We start from the raw sequence: 22131 nt of genomic DNA, 5'->3' as shown, positions 1-22131 counted from the left end.
GGTGTCCTTGGATGAGTCCTGTAGACTCTCAGTGCCTTTGGTTCCTCACCTGAAAATGGGGGTGATAATGCCTGCCTCAGAGTGAGGAAGATAAATGATGCTCCCTATGCAAAGCATTTGGACCCAGCATATAGTAGGTTCTTAATTAATGGCAGCGATTTTTTATTATATATGGAAAATCATGGTAAGGGCCAAATCTACTGTTTAAAGTGAAATGGTTTTGTTTTCCTTGCTTGGAATGCGGCCCACCCAGCCCATAGGTGACTCCTACAGTTCCTTCAACTCTCAGCTTGGATATCTCTTCCTTCCTTTCCTGCCTGTTACCTAGTACAGGTCTTCATAGCACAAGGCACCTCTGGGGCATAGAGCTCATCACAGTTGCAGTTTGATGTATAATCATACGATTAAAAAAATATTAATGTGTGTCTTCCATTAGGCTGGGAACTCCATGCAGGCAGTAACTATATGTTATACTGCCATATCTCCAGTGTGGGTGGAGTGGGGTGGGGGATGGAGAGAGAGAGAGAGAGAGAGAGAGAGAGAGAGAGAGAGAGAGAGAGAGAGAGAGATTGACCCAACCTCCAATTACAGTTTTGAGCTTCCAGCTGTGGAGAACAGAGTTATAATTCTAGGTGCTCATGACTTACTCCTCAATGGTGGAAACTGGGACTTGGCCCATGCGATGATGAGCATATATGCAGAAGATGCTCAGAAAATCTCTCCTCATGGATGACGGATGAGTTAGTGTTCTTTTCCAAGCTCCACCATTTGCTAATATGTGAAATTTGGACCATCACTTAAGCATTCCAAGCCTCACTATCTCTATTCCTAACATGGGGATAGTATTCAGGCTAGTTGTTTTTTTGTTGAGGGTCTAGCATGTTTTGGGCACTTAGCAGATTATTGCACTACTATCTTCTCAGCTAGTCCTCCCCCAGCCCTGTGAGGTGATCATCCTTAACTCACAGATGGGCAAAAGGCAGCTGGGTGGTCCAGTAGCACAGCCAGGAATGGAGCCAAGGTCTTTTTAAATTCAAGGGACACTTTCTTCGTGCTTTCCAGGTCATCCCCCTGTCCCAGGTAACTTACAGGATTGCCATGCGTGCCCCTCACATTAGAGAAAGAACGTGAGTGCTTTGCACTAGTCATTCATCATCACAGGCTCTAGATTCAGATGCTGGCTCTGACACTTACCTGTCAGATAATTTAACTGTCCTGAGCCTTTTGTCTGTGATTTAGGGATAGTGATGGCACTTGCCTCATAGAGTTGCTTAGAGGATTAAATGGCATGGAGCACTTAAAACACTTAGCACATAGAAAGTCTTTTCAAAATATTAGTTGCTTCTGTAGTTATAATTATCAAAATTCCTGCCTAAGATCTCATTTCAAGGAGTATATGCCCAGCTCAATCTGTGGCAAACTTAAGAATTACTTTTCTTCATTTATTAACTCACTCAGCAAACATGAATTGAGACCCTATCATGTTCACAGGACTGTGCAGGCACCAGAGACACTTGGGTGAATAAGGCAAGGCCCAGGCTCTACTGGGGAACAGCAAGAAGAAAGCTGCAATGAGGTGGGAGTGGGGCTGGCGAAGGCTCCTTTCTACCTCTCTCTGGGAGGGTAAAGGCAGGCTTCGAAGAAGTGGTGATCCTTGGCTGAGCCTTCAAGAGAGAGAAGAGAAAAGCACAGTGGTTAGGGAGGAAAGAGCATTCTGGACAGATAAATGGTGTGTGCAAAAGGATGGAGGCCTGAGAGATCGTGGCATGATAGGGAAATAGCAAGGTGTTCAGTATGATTGGAGCATTGTGTGTATATGTGTGTAGTTGAGGTTATAAAGCAGTGACTCTCGACTGGGCATGATTTTGACCCTGATTGGACATTTGGCAATGTCTGGAGACATTTCTGATGATCACAACCTAGGGGAGAAAGTACTACTATCATCTTTTTGGTGGAGGTAGGGAAGCTGCTAAACATTCAACAATACACAGGACAGCCTCCCACAACAAAGATGTATCCAGTCCAAAATGTCAACAGTGCCAAGGTTGAGGTAAGTAGACTACAGCCAGAACATAAAGAGACTACTTGCTCAAGAGCAAGAAGGAGTAGTTGAAAAGTGTTGGTGTGATTAGCTCTGGGTTTTAGACAGCTCCTTCTGGCAACATGTGGACAATGAATCAGAGGTGGGGGAGGTGGTAAGACTGGAGAAAGGGAGAGTAATTTGGGAGCCACTTAAAAGGTCCAGGTGAAAGATGGTCAGCAGTTGACTAGGAGAGTGGCTGAGGAAATGGAGATGGATTAGTAGATGTGACTGTGAAGAAAGAGCATGATGACCATGGATGTGTGAGTGATGGAAGCAGAGGGGTAAGGGACAGTCCCAGAGTCCTACTTGAGGGCCTGGGTGGAAGGTGATGACTTCTCCTGAGAAAGTGACCACAAGAAGAGGAGCAGGCTTGTGTAGGGATGTGTGTGTTGAGTTCAGTCTGAGATGTGTTGAATTCACACACAAGTGGAGAAGCTTATTGGGTGACCATATATATGAATCTGTAGCTCAGGCACAGGCTTGGGGCTGGAGATGAAGATTTGGGAGTGATCAGTATATATATTTGGGAACTTGGGCCATGAGAGTAGATGAGATAACTCATGAAGAGTGTGTAGAGCTAGGAGAGAAAGACACCAAGAAACAAGGTGATCACCAATATTTAACTTTCCAGAAGAAGGAGAGGATCCCACCAGCAGAAACTGGGAATGGCTGCAAAGGTTGCTAAGAAAGGAAACAGTTTTTAAGAAGGAGGAAGTGAAGAAGATATCACGTACTACAAGGTCAAGTATGATAAGAACTGAAGAGCGTCTGTTGGGTTTGGCAGTTGGGTGGTCAGTGGGGATCTTGGCAAGAGCAGTTTCAGTGGAGCAATAGGGAGGGAAGAAACCAGATTATTATGGTGTAAGGAGTAAGAGGGGGTTGAGGGACACGCCAGCAAGTCTATGCAGCTTGCTGGAGGACCTTGGCTTTGGTGTGAAACAGAGAAACTACCTTATTCTTTGACTTCCTCTCCAGGAAACACTAAATCATCCATATCCTGGCTCAGATTCCAGAGCTACCATCCATGGATGGCCCCTAGAAGTGCCCTTCCACTTCTCCTCTGCCTGTCCTATCTTGTCTGTCAGTCCTTCAGAGCCCAGTCTAAGTGTTACCTCCTCCAGGAAGCCCTCTCTGCTTGCCCTTGCCCTTTATTTGACTCCAGTGGCACTGAAAGTCTGTCTACCAGTTTGTATAAGTTCCACACTTCTAAGTCTCCACTCAATACAGTGTCTTCTTTTACTAAGAGGTTCATTTTGTTTGTCTTGCTTTACCAGCTATATTAAACCTCCCTGAAAATAAAGACTACGTTTGAGTATTTGTTGAATGAATGAATGACTGAGTGATCCAGAGCATAGAGCCTGGCTGAGGATCGTGTGCATGGTGGGTGAGGCTCAGAAAATACCAGTAGAATTGAAATGAATGGATTTACCCTCTGACCTAAACTCAGATGTACTTTCTCCAGGGGGTAAAGTTCAAGTTAATTAGTTAATTGATTAATTAATTTGACATATGATTGACAACTTGCTTTTATGACCTGGGCAGAGTTCTAGGCAGTGAACAAGATAAAGTCCCTGTTGTCATGAAGTTTACTACCCACTGAAGGAGACTAAAAATAAACAGGAAACCAGTAAATAAGCAAGATCAGATCATTTTGGTTAATGCTCTGTTGGAAATAAATGAGACAATGTGAAACAGAGTAACTAGATATGAGAATGGAGTGGGTGGCTTCTTTAGAAGTAGTTCTCAGAGAAGACTACTCTGAGGAAGTGACCTTTAAGCTGAGACCTGACAGGACAGAGGCTTTAGCTTGGCCAGTGGAGCTAGAACCAGTATGAGAGTCACTCATACCAGTGAGGTTGTGCCAGTAGACAAGAGCCCAGTCATGAGAGCCTTGCAATTTGTGGTAATGAGTGGGTCAATTGCTAGTGCATGGGGACAATGGGTTCTGACATATGCTGTCCAACATGGTGGCAGCAGAGATAAGGAGAAATGGATGGACTGGGGATATATCAAAGGTGGATGGTGGAGCCGGGGTAAGCACTGACTGCAAAGACATATTCCTTCTAACCTTGCTGAGAGCTCAGTTTCTGGGAGAGTTGCTTGGAGGGAAAGAAGAGTAACCTCACTGAGGGAGCAGGAAGAACATTGAATTGGGAATCAGAATACCTGGGTACAGTCCAGGGCATCTTCCCACATCTGAGACATGGAGGCTGTACTAGATCACCTGTAAGGGCCTTTCTAGCTCTAGCACATCAGTTGTCTTGGTCTATCTCAATTGTTGGAGCATCCAAATGGGGAAGTGTCACAGGAGCTGTTTTCAAGGCTGATTTCACAGAGCAACGGCCCAGGTCCCTATCTCCTGGGCCCCCTGGGATGGCGTTAGCCCTTTTACCACCTCTTATCTGTCCCATGGGGATGTTGACCAAGCACAGCTATTGGGCAGTTGATCAGCCCTGGAGGTCAGACTCCTGAAGTTCATCACTTCTTTGGGGGGCAGAAAGAGTCCCTCTGAGTAGAACTTGGAACCAGAAGGGGCTTCCTGACGTTTTACAGTCTGAGGGGAAAGGTGGTGGAACCTCTGGTCTGAATCAAACCTCTCTTTCTTTCTGTACATCTTACCTGCTCTGCTGTCTCTGGGTTCTTTTCTGGCAGGTCCTCAAGCTCATTCCTTTGGGACCCTTCTCTGCCAATCCTCCACCAACTTCACAAACTACAAAATTCATCCTGGGAGGGAGATGGGCCTTGAGGACTATATTAATATTCTATGCTGTATAATAAATTGCCACAAATTTAGCAACTTCAAATACACATCGATTAGCTCACAGTTCTATAGGTCAAAAGTATGGGCACAGCATGGTTCGGTTTTCTGCTCAGGGTCTCTCACAAGGTGCTGGCTGGGCTGTTTTATCATCTAGAGTTCAGGATCCCCTTCCAAGCTCATACGGTTGTGGCAGAATCCTGTTCTTTGTGGTTGTAGGACTGAGGTCCCTGTTTCTTTGCTGGCTATCAGATGGGGGTGGCTCTTACATCCTTGAGGTTGCTCACATTCCTTGCCACGTGGTCTCCTTCATTCTCAAAGCCAGCAATGGACCATTTCCCTTGGGTTGGAAACCCCTCACGTGTGGAATCTCTGACTTCAAGAAGAGTCTGGTATTATTTAAGGGCTCAATTGATTAGGTCAGACTCACCCTGGATATTCTCCCTTCATTAAAGTCAACTGTGACATATAACATAACACAACCACAGGAGTAAAATTCACCCTATTTACAGTCCCAGGGATTGTGCAGTGTGTGTACACCAATGGGGATCTTGGAGGATGTCTTATTCTGCCTATCACAAGGGCCAAGCAGGGCTTTATGGGTGAAGAAGAGTGGGAGGTAATTCCTGGCTCTTCAGGAACAAATCGTACAGTAAAATTAGAGGTTCTTTTGCTTTTTGGGAGGTTATAAAAGAATCTCATGGAAGGTTTGGACCCTCACTTTAGGAACATCATACCGTATGTTGTCTGTGATTGCAGAGTTCATGCCCCTTGAAGCCTACTTATAGATTCCAGGTTGAGGAACCCTGCAGAGTGGGGGGAGGGATGCAGATGGAAGTGAGGGCTGAATAGCGAGTGTCGGGTATCTGGAGCTGCAGAGTTTTCTACCTTCAAGCTGCTGTGTGTTGGGGATGGGTACAGGAGGGACATAAAACAGAGTTCCTTGGTACTGGACATCATCTCCAGGGTGGTCTCTGGTCAGTGCTTGGTACAAGCATGTTGTACACGTCGTGCAGTACATCTCCCTTGTTGCAGGGCACACCCCCTCAGTGCCAGGTCTGCCCCTGGACAGGCTGGACCAGAGGCTACAGCAAGCTCTCTCATAAGCCTAAGGTTGGGATGAGCCTCTGAGGATGAGATTAGGAAAAATTACAAGTAGAGGTGATCTGTCAGGATCCTCCATGGCAGCAATATTGAGATGGATGACTGAGTCTGTTTAGGGACATTCAAGCTCTATAGCAAGTTTGGGGTCAGAAACGGGGATTCCTAAGATTCAGGATACTGCAGTGTTGATCCAACACTTCTTGGGGAAGGAGGCAGGCCTGAGGCTGAAGTCAAGACAATGGGCATCAGGCCCCCTTGTTCAAAAGCAATGGACTCCAAGACTTCCAGTTCTTTGTTCTCATTCAAGATCCAGGTCTACTGAGCACACTGTAGCTTGTGATGCAGGGAGAGAATGTGCTGATCAGAGGGCCCAGACAAGTAGGCCTCTTGTGGATAAAGGTTGACATAAATTATGTCATTGGCATCAGATGTAGACATTGGACTCCTGAGAGTTTGATTAATGTGGGTCAGCCTCAAAGACCCTGATCACTTCTGGGCCTAATAATAATAATTGCTCATTTATTGAGCAATAACTAAATGCCATTTCCTGTGCTATGTGCTGCATAAGTCAGAGGTCTTACTGGCAGAAACTCTCCTTGGCTGGTCTGCATAGATAAATGAATTTATTGAAAAAAACTGGGGTAGCTCATAAAACTGCAGGAAGGTCTAAAGAACCAGACTTGGGGTCAAAACCTGGTCTGGGGAGGATCCCACTGCTGCTGCTGAGATCCAGATCTGGTGGCTGGCAGCAGGAAGTCATAGGGCTTGGACCCTGGATCCATCCTTTAGCACTGTGGGCACTGCAGCCCCAGGAAATTGATCACCACCACCACAAAGTGGTCTTCTTGGTGCACATTTTGTTTTGTCTTTTGTCACTAGCTCTGGGTTCAAAGTCTTGAATGGATGCTTCTATTTGCTAGAGCCTAGTCATATGCCTTAGCTGCAAAGGAGGCTGGGAATCTATTTGGTACTTTTGTCTTCCATAATGAGAGGTCCGCCCACCACCATGATCCATAAGAGAAATCCCAGAAACCACAGGGAAGAGTGAGGTGGCTGAGCAGCTCACAGCATGTGTACTACACATGCATTAGCTCATTAGTTCCTTCTAACCACTCAGTGAGGTAGGTATTTTACATATGATAATAATGAGGTACAGAGAGGTTAAGGAACTTGTCCAGGGTCACACAGCTATTTAGTGTGACCCTGGACATGCTTGGACCATGGATCGATTGACTTGGACTGTCTGACTCTGGAGTCCACACTTGGCCACTAGCTCTATAGCTCCACTGGATGTTGATGAAGTGGAATTTCCAGGCCCACTAAGCTGTGGATTTCAGACCCTGGATTGTGTGACCTAAAAGAGAGACTTGCCTCAGGGGTGGGGGGCCTGAGTAGCCAAGTGGCTTCCAAGAATCGGCCCCATCTCATCCCTTTCTGACCATCCTAAGTCTGTCCAACATGCAAAGTGGCCCTGCATGGAGGGCCTGGGGATGGGAGAGAGCAGAGCCCAGCTCAAAGCTCTGTCTAGGCTCTTGGGTATTCCCTTGATTCCTGCTTCTGTCTTTTTGAATCAATGAGGACAGGGGAAGGATGTCTCCATTCCTTGGCTCAAGACGGGATACGTTCTTCCTGGTTTTCCCCACCTCTTCCCAATGTGCATACTGTCAACTTTAGTTATGAAGGAAATAACACCATCCTGCGCACATGCCAGGGTCATCCTGCCTGCACATCTGTGCTCATCCTGTTCCTTCCCCCTGGAATGCCTCCATTTCCTTCCCTCTGCTCGCCACCTTTCCACCTGCACAGGAGCCAGCTCTTGTTTTCACCTAGCCTTTTCTGCTCTCTTCTGTGATGGATGCACTTCCTTCTAACTGGGCAGAGTGCTTCCCAGCTTGGGTATTAACCTCCTCCCCTTGTTTTACTTGGATTTTCCTCCTCTCACCAGTGAGGTAAGTTGTCCTCCTCAGCTCTCCTCAGCAAGTTGAGGGCAAGGACTATGCCTCTCTCTGCTTCTGTCTTCACTGAGACAGCATCGTTTTCGACACAGAGCAGACACATGTTTAAGGGAAGAGAAGTTTGGTGTCAGAGAGAACTGGATTTGAATCCTAAGCCTGCTATTTACCTGAGCAATTTACTTAACTGTTCATTCATTCAACCAATATTTATTGAGGCCCTACTATGTGCTCGGCACCAAAGATATGGTAGTGAGTAAAGAGATGTGGCCTCTGTCATCATGCAGGTTATCACCTAGTGGGGTAGATAGATGTTAACCCCTTACCAGATAATCTCAAATAAATAAAAAAATAAAAAAGTGAACCGATTACCTGCAATATACAGCAGGAGCTGATCCAGTGGGGGAAGTGAGTGGGGGATGGGTTAGGAGCCACACTGAGCCTTAGTTCCCTCACCTGAAAAATGGAGATATCACTCCCCTAGCTCTCTAGTTATTTATTTTTATTTTTACTTTTTTAAGGATTAAATGAGACAATACTTGCCATGCACAGCATTTAAAAATGTGCAGTAAATGTTGCCATAATGAAGGCTGGTAGGATGGTCATAAGGAAGGCTGGCAGGAGTGGTTAAGTTCTGAGGGAAAGTGGTTGGGCATATGTGAGCATTTCCTGTGCTTGGAGACCCTCAGGACAGTGACTCCCAGATCCGTTTTCCATCAGAGTCAGCTTGGAAACTTTAAAAAAATGCAGACATCTGCCCTGTACTCTAGACTTACTAGTCAATCAGAATTTCCCAGGGTGGGGTCTGTGTATTTTTAAAATATTCAATAAGGCATCTTCCAAAATTACAGATTTAGCCCACATTTATCATAACCGTTGAAGAAATGCAAAGTTATGAATGGAAGGAAAACAGTCTCCCTCCCCACTTTCTTCCCTCTCCTCCCCTGCTCCCGGTGGCCACCAAGTTCAACAGTCTGGTGTGAGTCCTTTTTAGCATTCCAGCTCTATCAATGGTCATGTAAAGAAAACTCACAGATAAGCACTTACAAGGGTTTAAAAAAACCCAAAAAGCTATTCTCATACTAAACGTTTTTCTCTATATCTCGCTTTTCACACTTTGTAATGTAACATTCACATCTCTTCAGGTGTACAAAGCATAAGCACAGCTTTTCTTTTAATAGCCACGTAACATTCTGTAGAATAGATGGGACACATTTTTATTCACTGTCCTATTGATGGATATCCAGGTTGTTTTCATGCCTACAAACAGTCAAGCAATACATAACTTTTACAAAATTTTCTTACATGTGCTTTTATGTCTAAAGGATAGTCTCCAAAGAATGAAATTGATTAAATGATCAAATGTGCATTTTAAATTCTAATAGATATTGAAAGATTTGTTCCCAAAATGTATAAGGCAATTCACATCCCCACCCACCAAGAAGGAGAGATGTGTATTTTGGAAAAGCTCCCTGGGGATTGTGAAGGGCAGCCCAAGATAAGAACCATAAGCTCAGAGCAGTTCTAGAATGGCCCCAGGTTCCTGAGGTGTCAGGAGATAATCCAGCACTGAATAAATGGACTCCCTGCAGAAGTGAAGAAATGGCCTTTATCAGCCCTCCCATCTCTCTCTGGCTGAGGCAAACACACTTTCCCCAGGGGAACTTCCTCCAAAGCCCCTATATAGAATGTCACTGTGAGAGGGAGCAGAGGAGGATCTGAGCTTTGGGAATTCCTAAAAACCCAGGAAGGCATCTGGGCTGGTGAGTGCTTTAGAGAAAGCATTAGCTTTTGGAGCCCATCCTTATTTCTATTCATGCCTTCTTTTTCTCCACCTCACTACCAAGGTCCCTGGAAGGTGTGGCTGTGATGTGTGTGTGTGTTGATAACAAACTGTGTTCTCCATTGCAGGACAGGCCAACATGAAACTCCTTCTGCTTCTGGCTCTTCTATTTGGCACAGTTTCTGCTCTTCATCTGAGTAAGTCTTTGCCTTCAGTGCTTTTTTTTTCTCTCTATTTTGTTCCTTTCTATAATAGATGGGGTCAGAGGCACATACTCACTGCCTCCTCTGATCATCCCTGTGTCAGAATCTCTGTGCTCTTGAAGGAGCAGGGACTCTATAGCCAGGAGCTGAAGGGACTCCTCAGGGCATCTGTTATGTCAGCAGTCTCGGTTCTACTGTGACATTCCCAATTTGTCTTTTCTATGTAGTGCTAATGATAATCAAAATAATTATAGCTTCCTTTTCCTTTGAGCTTACTGAGTGCACTGTGCTAAGGATTTTCTATGCTTTACCTCTTTTAATCCTCCTAGCATCCCCATGAGGTAGGTTGTATTGTATAGTAGATGATGGAACCAGAACACAACTGTCTGATTCTAAGCCCTTGCTCTCAACCACCTTGACCTTATGGGGGAGGCTGGGTTCCAGGTTCCTCTCTTCCCAGGCAGGGTTGAGCATTCTTGATGCCTAGGGCAAGGCAGGAGCTGTCCGTGGTTCTTGAGAGGAACAGGAAAAGATGTGAAGGAAAGAGAATTGGTCTTTCTCCTTTGCCAGGGACTGAAACTTACAACTTTGAGAGCTCTTTGGGAGATAAGACCCTTCCTGAGGGTAGGGAGATACCAGAACCAGAAGCTGAGGAGGCCCCACCTGGGGAGCTGATGTCGCTGGAGGAAGAGGAGGAGGGAGGCTCTGGAAGCGATGGTGCCCCTGAGGAAGAGGGGGCTGTTGAATTGGTCTCAGTCCTGGATGTGGAGGACAAGGGCCTTCAATGCCCTAAGGAAGAGGACACAGTAAAACTGGTGGGCAGCCCTGGATTCAAGACCCGCCGTGGCTACATCCTGGTGAGGAGCCCCAGGACGTTTGATCAAGCTCAGGTGGGTAGCCTGTGGCTGAGACTGAGAAGGGGGCAGGGGACGTGCCTCCAGCCTCTGCGTCACTGGTTCCTTCCCCTAGTAAGGGTCCTGGGGGTGTCAGCAGAGGCTGCTAGGGAAAGGCAGAGGTGCTAGGGCAAGGCAGAGGTGCTAGGGCAAGAGGGGACCATGAAGAACAGAATTTGCACTTTGCTCTCCAGCCTTCAAATTGCTGTGGTGGGGGAGGGAAGGCATGAAATATGGAGACTCAGAGACTCAACATAATTGATGGTCATGTGAATTCCTGTATGAAGGACACTCCATTCTCCCTCTTTTATCTTGCCCTGTAGTGGACTTGCCAGAGGTGCTACCGGGGCAACCTTGTCTCCATCCACAACTCCGCCTTTAATTACCGGATCCAACGCGCAGTCCGTGGGCTCAACCAGGGTCAAATCTGGATCGGACTCCAGGTCATAGGCTCGGTAAGAGGGGTGCCAGCTCCAAATGCGGAGCACCTCCTGACCCCAGTCAGTGCTCTATCTGCTGCAGACTTGGCTGTGCTTCTGCTCTGTGACCTCCTGAATAATTGGGGATAGATGGACACCAAGGGGGCTGCCTAGGCACTGAGAAGAGCCAAGGATTTAGAATGAGGAGATCTGGGTCCAAGTCCTCTCAGCCTGACTATCCATATGACTTGGGCAAGACTGTGGGCTTATCTGCTCATCTCTAGAGCGGGGTGGCCACCCCTGCCAACTCTCCCTAGAGATGGGCACATCTCTGGGATGCACAGAAGTGATGGTGGTGATCACTGAGGATCAGCATTTCATTGACCAGGACAGAGTCCATCATGGTCCAGTAGGCAAGGGTCAGTGGGCAGCAGGAGTAGTGGCAGGGACAGTGCCAGCTCAGCCTCTCTGCCTTCTCTTCGCCCATCCCCAATCCCCTCCCCCCACCTACATTCCCTAGGGTCGCTACAGACGCTTTTGTTGGGTTGACGGCAGCTCCTGGAATTATGCGTACTGGGCTGCCGGCCAGCCTCAGACCAACACGGGCCATTGCGTGACTCTGTGTACCCAAGGTGAGGAGGGGCTGGGAGTGAAGGATGGGAGGGCCTGGGAGGTGAGAAGTGCCCCATGGAGGAGGCGTGAGGAAGAGAGCCTGGTCCTCTGAGGGAGGGGCCTACTGGGTCTTTAGACTCCATCTCCGCTGAGATATGGGGCTGGTGTGTGGGGGAGGAGATCCTCCTGGGGGCTGAGTGGGGGTGGACCAGAGGCTGAAGGTCCCTTCCTGTTCTGCCTCTGCAGGGGGCCACTGGCGCCGAGCTCACTGCAGCAGGAACCTCTCCTTTGTCTGCTCCTCCTGAGAAGGTCCCAGCTAGAAGTGCAGAACTGCCCCCTTCCTGGGCTGCTGCCCCTTCTCCCCTGCCTGCTGCCCCTCCCTCCACCTCATGGCAATAAAATCGCTTCACTGAAAAGGATGTCTTCTCTCCTCTGATCACTGGTCCACTATGCCTAGCCCCACCCTTGAACTTTCTGCCTTATCATCCCTCTCCACACCACGCTTTTCATGGAAGGAGTCAGAAGCTACCACTCCTAGAGGAGGATGGAAGGTGGGGTGGGGTCTCTGGGGCCTTTTGGAAATAGAGGAATGGGCTCAGGTAGTTCTCTTTATAGAGAAAAATTACTGGGCACCTGTGTAGCAGGTGTTGCCAGGACCCAACCCATAATCTCTCGGACCTTTCAAGGTTTCAGGTGAACTCTAAGTGGCCTGTATTTGCATCTCCATGCCTAAGGGCCTTTTTTCTCTCTCCTCCACCCCAGAACTGTGGTTGGTTTGACATGTCCCTGGAGTGGGTATATAAGTACCCAGTCCCTTGATTCTCAAGTGGAACAAATCTAAGGCACATATTGGGCATCATTTCCCAGGATTTCCCAGTGGGATTAAACTCCAGTTAGCTGTGAGATAGGTGACATTACAACATACATTTTATTGGCTGTCCTCCTTTGAATTCTCTGCTCCCTTATTAGTGTATCTGCACCTCCCAAATAAACTACTTGCACTCAAATCCTTGTCTCAGGATCTGCTTGTGGAAAACCAAATATAAGACAATTTGCTATGTGGCAGACTCTAATAAGGCCTGGGAATACAACAAAACACAGTTCCCTACTATTCGGGGACATATAATTCTTTATACGATAAGCACAATAACATCTACCAATTATTACCACTTACTGAGGATCCACGAGGTACCCTCTTGACAGGTACCTGCTGTGACAGACATCTTACATAGATGACCTCATGTGATCAATAATTATTACACCCATTTTATAGAACGAGGCTCGGAGATGTTAAAAGGCTTGCCCAAGACTTAACATCTATGTGACCAAAGCTGGGATTTGATTCTAGGTGCTCCAAAGCATGTTCCCTTAACCATCATGCTTCCATGGCTGGGAATGTTGGCTGCTCTCCCCTCCAGGATGTGATCATATAGGGATGGGGCACCATGGAGAGGCAAGATGGGTCCCCTCATTCTTGGGTTCATCCTGGGGCATATAACTGCAGCCCAGCTGGAAGTGAGGGAGCCCAATCAGAGGTGAGAAAAGAAGGCATTCTAAACCCTTTTCCACTAGGGAGGGGAGCGGGAAAAAGGTGGCCAATGCCCTGAAGCTCTTTCCTTCCAGGACTCCTCCAATTCCTTGAACTTCATATGAGACCAGTGTCTTAGATAGAGTCAAAACAAGAACTTTAATTTTTGGGGGTGTGGCTCAGAGCTACTTGCCCAAGGTCACATAGTAAGTTGAGAAAGAGACAGAAATCAAAGGTAGGCGTATTGCAAAAACCATTGTTCCATGAGAGTCTGCTGATTCCAAAGATGGTGGAATTCTGAACACCTCCTATAGGTGCAGCCTCTGGTGGGTGACCATGACAGTGCAGCTGACATAGGACTTTCACTTCTTCCCTCACGGACTTTACTCTCTGGTGCAGGAAGGCATTGCTTCCCTTTATTCCAATACTAATAATAAAGAGTATTAAAATATCCTATTTACTAAGCATTTACTAGGTGCCAGGCTCTGTGCTAAGTGGCAGGTAAACTTTACTTTGTTCCATAAATCTCTCCTATTGGCGGTGTGTGTTGTGACAGAAGTGTGATTCTGGTCCATGGAGATCCTCTTTGGGGAAGTGGGGAAGAAATGTCAAAAAGAGGGCAGAAAGGAGGCTTTAGGGCTCCTGGTCAAGTTCTGAATCTTGATCTGGGTGTGGTTACGTTGGTGCAGTCACTGTAAAAATTCCCTCAGTGGTCCACTCTACAGTGTATTTTACAGGATGCATGTTACAAGGCCATAAAAAAAAGTCTTTTTTTAAAAAAAATAAAAATCACGAAATAAGGGGACTGGCCCTACGGCCCAAAATATGGGTTTGTGTGTGCATTTTTCCTCTCCCATAAGATACTAACTAAGCTCTGTGAAACTAAATCATGTCTTTATACTTGCATCTCTGGAATTCCTTACACAGTGCAGAGCACAGAGTAGAAGCACAATCAACAGTATACTCATTGCTTATTTGTGGTTAAGGGCCACATTCTAGTTCTGGTTTCCTGACAAGGACCATCCCCAACTCATGTGCCCAGAACTGTTCTGAAAGCTTTACCTAAGCTGATCTCATCAGACGCAGGTCCTTTCATTGTCCTCAGTTGAGAGATGAGAAAAGTGAGACACAGATGTGATTTCCTCATATATCCTATTGCACTGCCTCTCAGGACTGTGAGACCCATCCTCTGCATGATGTGGGGCTGGGCCGACTCTTGGGAAAAGAGGCAGAGTTTGAAGCCCTTCTGAACATAAATGCAAACAGTAAGCTAGAGACTTGGCGTTCCAGGGATGTGGAAAGCATTGACACCACTCGTTAGATTGTATGTGTGGGGGGGCAGGTAGCACATTTGGTCATATCAAAGAAAGCAAGGATCTGGGAGTAGGACAGACTAGTGTCCATTGTACCACTTGTTACTAGTTGTGTAAATTTGGACAAGTCACTTAACTCCTCTGAGCTTTTGCAGTAAATATGCAGACTGGAGATGGCAATACCCAATTTATAGGATGATTCTTAAGGATTAAGTAAGTAGGATAATTGATGTAAAAATCTTAACAAAGCATAGTGTCTGGTTGGACAGGCATCACTGTGGTCACATACGAGGTCATTGGAGTCATTGGGGTGTCTTTGTCCAGCATTTGTGTGCAAAGGAAACAGGGCCAATGTGAGGGAGGGAACGGGCCGTCAAGGAGGGAGGTTGATGAGAGGGTTAGGCTGGTTTAGGCAGGTCTCTGACTTGCTGTGTGATCTTGGGCAACTCATGTAAACTCTCTGAAATGCCATTTCCTCATCTATAAAATGAAACAATGTGGGTAAAGCTCATGGGGTGCTGGCTCAGGAGAGTAGCCGACCTTATCGGTCATCTCAACAACCAAGTGAAATAGTGCCCCTGGCCTGGGCCCCAGGATGAGGGAGAATAATGGGAAGGGGAGTCTAGACCTCCACCCCTCCCTCATTAGGGAGGTCTCGATCTTGCAATCTGGAGACCAGGGTTCTGGGCTCTGGAATTAGCCAATCCTTGCACAGTTAGGTAGATAAACAGAAGGTCTGGTCTGTTGGGCAGGGGAGATAAGGACCAGGTGCAGAAGTGATGTCTCAGTTACTTCTCCATTTGTAGGTCCCTTGGGAGAGCAGAGGAGGGGAAGAAATCCAGGCCTTCTCACCTCTGGGCTACCTGTTCCTGCTGTCCTGGAGGGCTGGGCTGGAATATGGGAACAAAGGTGCACTGCCCAATAGGACATCTCCCACCCTGACAAGTCCACCAGCTCTTGGCAGATCCATCAAAGTCCTGGCTCAGCACTTGCTGGCCTCTCTTTGGACTGCAGTGAATTTGGCTGGAGCTTGATTGGTTAAAATTTTGATATTTTGTTCATCATGGATGTTTTGCATTAATTCAGATTTTTAAGAAAGATTGCATTAAAATATTATTTATATTGAATAATGAATTTTTTAGGGCCTCCTTAAATTTTACTCCTGAGATGAATGCTTTACTTGCCTGATCCTAGTCCTGACACCGGTGGTGACAGAAGCTGGTGGGAGATGACAAGTAAATGTGGGGTGGAGAGGGTGGTCTACAGACTGTCTGAAAGACTTTGCATGAAGCTTTCCATTTCAGCTGCTTCCTCTTTTCCAGCACTGAAGATATGTGCCTTGAGGTTGATCAATGACCCTTAGCTGGGGCAATTTTGCTCTCCATGGGACATTTGGAAATGTGTAAAGACATTTTTAATTGTCCTAACTGGGGGGGAGATGCAACTGATACTTAGTGGGAAGAGACCAGGAATGCCTTTTAGGTTTCTACAAGGCACAGGACAGCCCCCCATAGCAAAGAGTTATTTGACCCCAAATATTTAATAGTGAGAAGGTTGAAAAACCTTGATCTAGATGCATAGCACAGAAGAAGGAGCATAGATTTTTCACACATTAAAGATGAGAAAGAGAGGCAGAGAGAGGAGAGGGACAGAGAGGAAGAAAGGAAGGAAGGAAGGAAGGAAGGAAGGAAGGAAGGAAGGAAGGAAGGAAGGAAGGAAGGCTGGAAGAGAGAGAAAATGTTTTGGAGCCGAAAGATAGAAATTCCAGTTTCTCCACTTCCCATGTAACCTTGGAAAGCTGTTTTCTGTCTTTGAATCTCATTTTTCACATCCGTGAAGTAGAGATGATCATACATTCCTGATGGGACTAAGTGAAGGTGAGGATCAAGGATGTGATGTATATAAATCACCTAATGTAGATAAGAGCTGGAGGGGCTGAGGCTCCCTCTGCCTCCTACCTCCTCCTTTCATGGTCTCCCACCTGCTCCCTGGGATCTCCAGTTCACTTCCTGGGATATTGACCAGTGGGAGGCTGCTCCTGGGGTTAGGGGGCTTTGTTCACACTGAGACACTGTAGGGGCACTAATAATTATGCCTGGACAATAGGTGTAACATGTAGGACCCTCTCGAGCAAACCAAAGTGCCTGGACACTCGTATATGGTAGCAGGCCCTAGGAGGCAGGACCCTGCGGTCCCAGCAGAGAACAGGGCCCAGGGTGAGAACACTGAGCAAGCTTTCTTATCAGCTCCACTGCCTCTCCTCCATGAACCCCCCCCCCCCAGCCTGGGGCAATCATCCTGGCTTCTTCCTACTTCCCCTAAAACCTAGAATAAAAGCTGCTTCTAGGGCCCAGCAGCCAGAGGTACTGAGAGTGAAGGCCTCAGACTCTCAGGAGGTAAGTTCCCTCTCAGCTTCCAGGGGAGAAGGGGTCCCGGGCTTGGGAGGAAGAAGCACCTTACGGGGCAAACACATAGGAGGCCTGTCCTTATGATCAGGATGGCCACTGTCTTCCTCCTTGTCCTTCCTCAGCATGAGTGAAATCAGCCCTGACCTTGAGCAGATCTGCTCCTGCAAAGTCTGGGCTGAGTGTCGTCCCAGGGGGCAGCAATGAAGATTTCAGGAAAAAGGGACTTTTGTACTTTTGTACCCCATTCTTTTCCAGACTCTTCAGCTCATGGTCTGTTCACTGAAGAGGGAGGAAGCTCTCTAATTTGCCCTTTAATCAATGAACTAAACAAGTGCTACATCTTCACTATGTGCCAGGAGCTGTGCTAGACACACAAGGACGACCCCAAGGAGGACAGTGAGGTTGTGTCCTCACCACAAGGCTGAGTAGACATGAAATGCCTTCTGCTCCTGCCCCTTCTTCTGCTGGGGACAGTTTCTGCTCTTTATCTAGGTAAGCCCTCCCCTTCCCTTCTCACCCATCTTTGTCTTTTCTCCTTTTTCCTACTTTTTTCTTCTTTTTTGCTATTTTGAGATCAGGGGCCATAATCTCCCCTCTTCAGTTGACTCAGCCCATCTTGTAAGATTTCTCCTGGACTCGGAACTGTGACCTGAACTTTCTGTCAGGGCTCCTTAATAAGTAAACGGCACCCAGCTGTTAAGATGAAGGGCTGGTGACCGCTCCAGACTTCTCGCACATGTTTCCTCCCACCCTAAAAATACAGACCGGTGGTGTCAGCCAGAAGTCAGGCTCTCATCCATATGCAGGTGTAACCCAAGAGATCTCTTCTCAGTCAACACCCAGGAGATCCTTCAGTCTTGACTTCCTTCAGAGGGCATCCCTGGGAATGCTTGAGTGGGGGCATTGGATCTGTCCATGGTCCTGGAAGAAGGGAGAACTTGATCTGAAGGCAGGTTACTTCTTCTTCCCAGAGAACGATGCCCCCCATCTGGAGAGCCTAGAGACAGAGGCAGACCTGGGCCAGGATCTGGATGGTTCAGGGGAGCAGAAGGTAGAGTTGGCTCTGACTGAGGAGGTGATTCAGTCAAAGGGAGAGGAGGTCGAGGCTTCTGCATGTCAAAACACATTTGAGGATGAGGAGGCCACGGAGCCAGACCCAGCTGCCTTAGACAAGGATTTGCAGTGCCCCAGGAAAGAAGACAGAGTTCAACTGCATGGAAGTCCTGAGTGCAAGACCTGTCGCTACCTGTTGGTGCAGACCCCCATGACGTTTAGCAAAGCTCAGGTAAGTGGCAGGGAGGCAACTGTGGAAGACCCCAGAGAGAAGAGAGTGAATTTAATCTTCTGTTCCCTATTCATTTAGATGAGTGGTTCTCAAAGCCTACTCTCAGAATCACCTGGAGGTCTTGTTAAAACAGATTTCTGAGACCCACCCCCACAATTTCGGATTTCGGATTTCGGAGGTCTGAGGTGGGGTCTGAGAATTTACATTTATAACAAATTCCCAAGTGATGATGATATTGTTGGTCTGGGAACTGCACTTTGAGAACCACTGATTTCGACAAAAAGCTTTGGTATTAGACATAGCTGCATTAAATCCTGACTCTGCCTCTCAGCGGCGGTGTTGCCTGGGCAAGTCACTTCAACTTTTGGAAAATGAAGGTACCAACCATTTAGAGTTGTGGTGAAGATTAAATGACAATACATGGCAAGCATTTGGAAGAGTTCCTGGGTCATAGTAAACTCTCAATAAATGGTGCCTATGATTATTATGAGTATCATTATTTCCTGCAAGAATATCCTGACAACTGATTAAGGAGCAAAATATAAGATTAAGGGAGATAAGTAGGTACCTTATTTCTAACCCCCAAAATGATGTGGGGATCTTGCCTGGAGACTCTGGAATTTGAGCAAAACAAGAGTGCATTCTCTACTCCACCTCTTCTCTCTGCAGAACGTCTGCAGAAGATGCTACCAAGGCAACCTCGTCTCCATCCACAACTACCATTTCAACTCTCTCATTCAGAGCAGCATCAGTAGACTCAACCAGGCTCAGGTCTGGATTGGTGGCCTCCTCAAGGGCTGGGTAAGTCAGGGGCTAACTCCCAGGTACAGGAAATTCTTTGATTGTCTTAAGAGAGCACCTGCTGGTGCCAAGCCTTGTCCCAGCAGCTAAGGTGTCCTGAGAGTGGCAGGCAATGACTCGCTGGAGCTGGCTTGCCCTGGCTTGGGAGAACTGATGGTGCACATCTCTTCCCAACTCCATGTGCAGTGACCACATGCTTGTGACTTGAAGTCAGCCATGGTGGGAGTATTTACACCAAGGAAATTGTCAACTGCTACAAATCGGGGCTCCTTCTGACTCTCCATCTTCTCACCCTCCCTAGAGCTGGGTTTTAAACATTTACCAGCACACTACTAGAGTAAGGAGACAGAATCCAGTTGGTTAGAACATGGTGCTAATAATACCAAGGTCCAGGGTTCAATCCCTGTACCAGCCAGCTGCCAAAAAACAAAACAAAATGGGGAAATTCTCCTCTCAGGGTGGCTCTGGGATTGGGGATGAATAAGTACCATTATATTTGGGACTCAAAGTGTGGCCTACGGACCAGCAGTATCAGCATCACCTGGTAACTGTTACAAAATACAGAATCTTGGGCCCCATCCCAGACCTCCTGAATCAAGACCTACCTTTCAGCAAGATCTCCAGGAGATGGATATGCACAGTAAAGTCTGAGAAGCCTACTCTGTGTGATGGCTGGGAGAGATGGTTGCTCTTCCTTCATCATTGCCTGCAAACCCTCAGGGATGGGTCTTTACGTACCTGGCTCCTGGCCAGTGGGTAGTGAGAAGAGGCAGCAGTGGGTGTGCTCTGAGGCCCCCAGATCTTCCTGTCTTCCTGGACCTCTGCCCTCTGACCCAGCCGATCACTTCTCTAGTTCCTGTGGAGGAAATTTTGCTGGACTGATGGGAGCTGCTGGAATTTTGCATACTGGGCCTCGGGGCAGCCTAGGAGTGGGAGTGGCTGCTGTGTGGCAATGTGTACCAGAGGTAAGGGGGACTGGGCACCAAGGCAAGGAGACGGGGTAGCCAAGTGGACTCTTACATAACATCCCTTTGAGCTGACTGGACACATCTCCCCAAACTCACACACTCCCCTAAACGAAGCACCAAAGCCCTGTCTGTGAGGGGGCTGAGACATGAGGATTCATCAAAGCAAAACCTAATGACAGGTGCCCTCTTTGGGTGGCAGGTGTGTGTGTGTGTGTGTGTGTGGGGGGGGGTTCTTTACCTCTGATAGGAGGGCAACAAATTCGAGTGACTGATGTGACAAATGAGAGTAGCAGATGTGAATATAAGGTGTGGATGGGAGAGAAGAAAAAATGTGGGAATTAGAGATGGCTGAGAAAGAAGACCCCAACTTCACACAGCAGATGTGGCAACCGCATGGATGCCCAAGGTGAGGGAGTGTGGTATAGTGGCTAAGACCATATGTGCTGGAGCATCTCATCCCAGCTCTGCCACTTGCCAGCTGAGATACAGGTTATCTCCATTAAGCCTCTGCTTCCTCATCTGTGAAATGGGGATGATGGAAGCATCCTCTTGGAGCTTGCAAGTCATGGTGAGGATTCAATGACAGTCGGCATAAAGTAATTCGCACTCTGCCTAGGTTGCGGTAGGGCCTCCATAGATGTTAGCTAGGAGGGACGTATGGGAAACAAGACTAGCAGATAATGATGATGGCTGTCGAAGGGGGCACAGAAGGTGCCTGAGGAGACAAGGGGGAGGTGGTATGGGCCAGACCCAGATAGGCAGCTGACATCACTGTGCTCTCTACCGCTAGGAGGCCATTGGCGACGAGTTCGGTGCAAAACGCATCTGCCCTTCGTCTGCTCCTTCTAAGCCAGGGAGGGGCACGGAGACCCTGCGCTGGAGCTTCCTCTCTTTACACCTCTCGCTGCCCCCGTCCCACCCTCGACACTGGGCTCTGTATCCCAGCCTCTCCTGGTCACAAATCCAGATTTCCCACAGCATTTCCTGACTCTTGTTTCTTCCTTGCTCACTTTGGGGGGACTCCCCGAAGTTGGGAAAGTCCTGGTAGCGCTCACTCCTGCAGGAAAGTCCCACACGGCAGAGGAGGGCGGCGGGCTGCTGGGGCGGGGGTTGGGGGTTGGGGTGGGGGGCCGCGCTCTTCGCTGCAGCGCCATCTGGAGGCAGCGCGGGGACCAGGCGCAGCTGTCCCGAAGGCCCCTCTCCGCCCTGCTCGGACGCCCCGCCCCACCCGGGCAGGGGAAGGTGGATTTGGCGGGGGTGGCGGACAGGTCCTCCTGCGGTGTTTGGATTCAGTATGGGGTGCGGGGCGAGGCGGCTTTCCAAAGTGGAGGCGATGGGGCTGATTCAAGAGTTGGCGTTGAATACTGAGACCCCAGCCGGGGTACACCACGAGGAGGCGGGGAGAAAATGGTCTTGTCTTGGGGCAGCCTGCTTCTCCATCCCTAGTCCTTTTTTTGTCCTCCGATAATGGCCCCCATTTCCCATTCTCCCAGCCACCTCTGTGGGTTCAAAGCCTCCAGCCTCTCCTCGGGTGTGTTCCCCAGTCCATCCCCAGGAGGGCGGCCTTCGTCCCCTTCCTCCATCCCAGCCTACCTCTGTAGAGGGGTGACATTCTTCGGAGGGAGCTGCCTCCCATCAGGAGGGCCTTGGGGCCAAAGTCAGAGTGTCTGGTGGCAGCCTGGCTCCCATTCCCAGTTCTACAGCCACGCCTCTGCTCCTCTCCCTCCCACTTTCTCAGACCCTGTGGACACTGAGAACACTGTTGCTTCTCTTAACTTTGTCCCAGGCAGGATGCGGGAATCCAGGAAGGATTTTGAATTGATTAAGCAGGAAGCTCACACCTGAGGCTGGGAATTAAGAGGACAGAGAGCCTTGGATTGTGGGGGAGAGACAGAGAGAGACTTACTGGGGTATATTTCTACATGGAGACTATAAATACACATACATGTGTGTGCACACACAGAAAGATAGATGTATCCTGGTATATATATGAGCCAATATTTGTATACATGTGTACACCT

At 48.0% G+C, this 22131-nt stretch overlaps 2 protein-coding genes across 2 annotated transcripts; both read left to right on the top strand.

Moving 5' to 3' along the window:
* The first annotated feature begins 9819 nt into the window (after nucleotides 1-9819).
* Nucleotides 9820-12112, top strand: PRG2 (proteoglycan 2, pro eosinophil major basic protein). Its single transcript, XM_063095092.1, has 5 exons — nucleotides 9820-9877; nucleotides 10454-10773; nucleotides 11100-11231; nucleotides 11716-11827; nucleotides 12054-12112. The coding sequence occupies exons 1-5, from the start codon at nucleotides 9820-9822 to the stop codon at nucleotides 12110-12112; spliced, it is 681 nt and encodes a 226-aa protein (XP_062951162.1).
* A 5375-nt stretch (nucleotides 12113-17487) lies between these two features.
* On the top strand, nucleotides 17488-20959 carry PRG3 (proteoglycan 3, pro eosinophil major basic protein 2). The gene is made up of 5 exons (XM_063095839.1): nucleotides 17488-17548; nucleotides 18028-18341; nucleotides 19011-19142; nucleotides 19996-20107; nucleotides 20901-20959. Exons 1-5 carry the CDS (start codon nucleotides 17488-17490, stop codon nucleotides 20957-20959), a joined length of 678 nt encoding a protein of 225 aa, XP_062951909.1.
* The last annotated feature ends 1172 nt before the right edge of the window (nucleotides 20960-22131 follow it).

This window comes from Cynocephalus volans, chromosome 4 (assembly GCF_027409185.1).
Source record: "Cynocephalus volans isolate mCynVol1 chromosome 4, mCynVol1.pri, whole genome shotgun sequence".
NCBI lineage: Eukaryota > Metazoa > Chordata > Mammalia > Dermoptera > Cynocephalidae > Cynocephalus > Cynocephalus volans.
Note: the sequence above shows the minus strand (reverse complement) of the source record. Positions and strands in the feature narration are given on the sequence as shown.

Coding starts and splice junctions, on each gene's coding strand:
- PRG2 (XM_063095092.1), top strand. CDS start 9,820: ATGAAACTCCTTCTGCTTCTGGCTCTTCTATTTGGCACAGTTTCTGCT. Junction 9,878..10,453: donor AGTTTCTGCTCTTCATCTGA/GTAAGTCTTTGC, acceptor CTCCTTTGCCAG/GGACTGAAACTTACAACTTT. Junction 10,774..11,099: donor GGACGTTTGATCAAGCTCAG/GTGGGTAGCCTG, acceptor CTTGCCCTGTAG/TGGACTTGCCAGAGGTGCTA.
- PRG3 (XM_063095839.1), top strand. CDS start 17,488: ATGAAATGCCTTCTGCTCCTGCCCCTTCTTCTGCTGGGGACAGTTTCT. Junction 18,342..19,010: donor TGACGTTTAGCAAAGCTCAG/GTAAGTGGCAGG, acceptor TTCTCTCTGCAG/AACGTCTGCAGAAGATGCTA. Junction 20,108..20,900: donor TGTGGCAATGTGTACCAGAG/GTAAGGGGGACT, acceptor CTCTACCGCTAG/GAGGCCATTGGCGACGAGTT.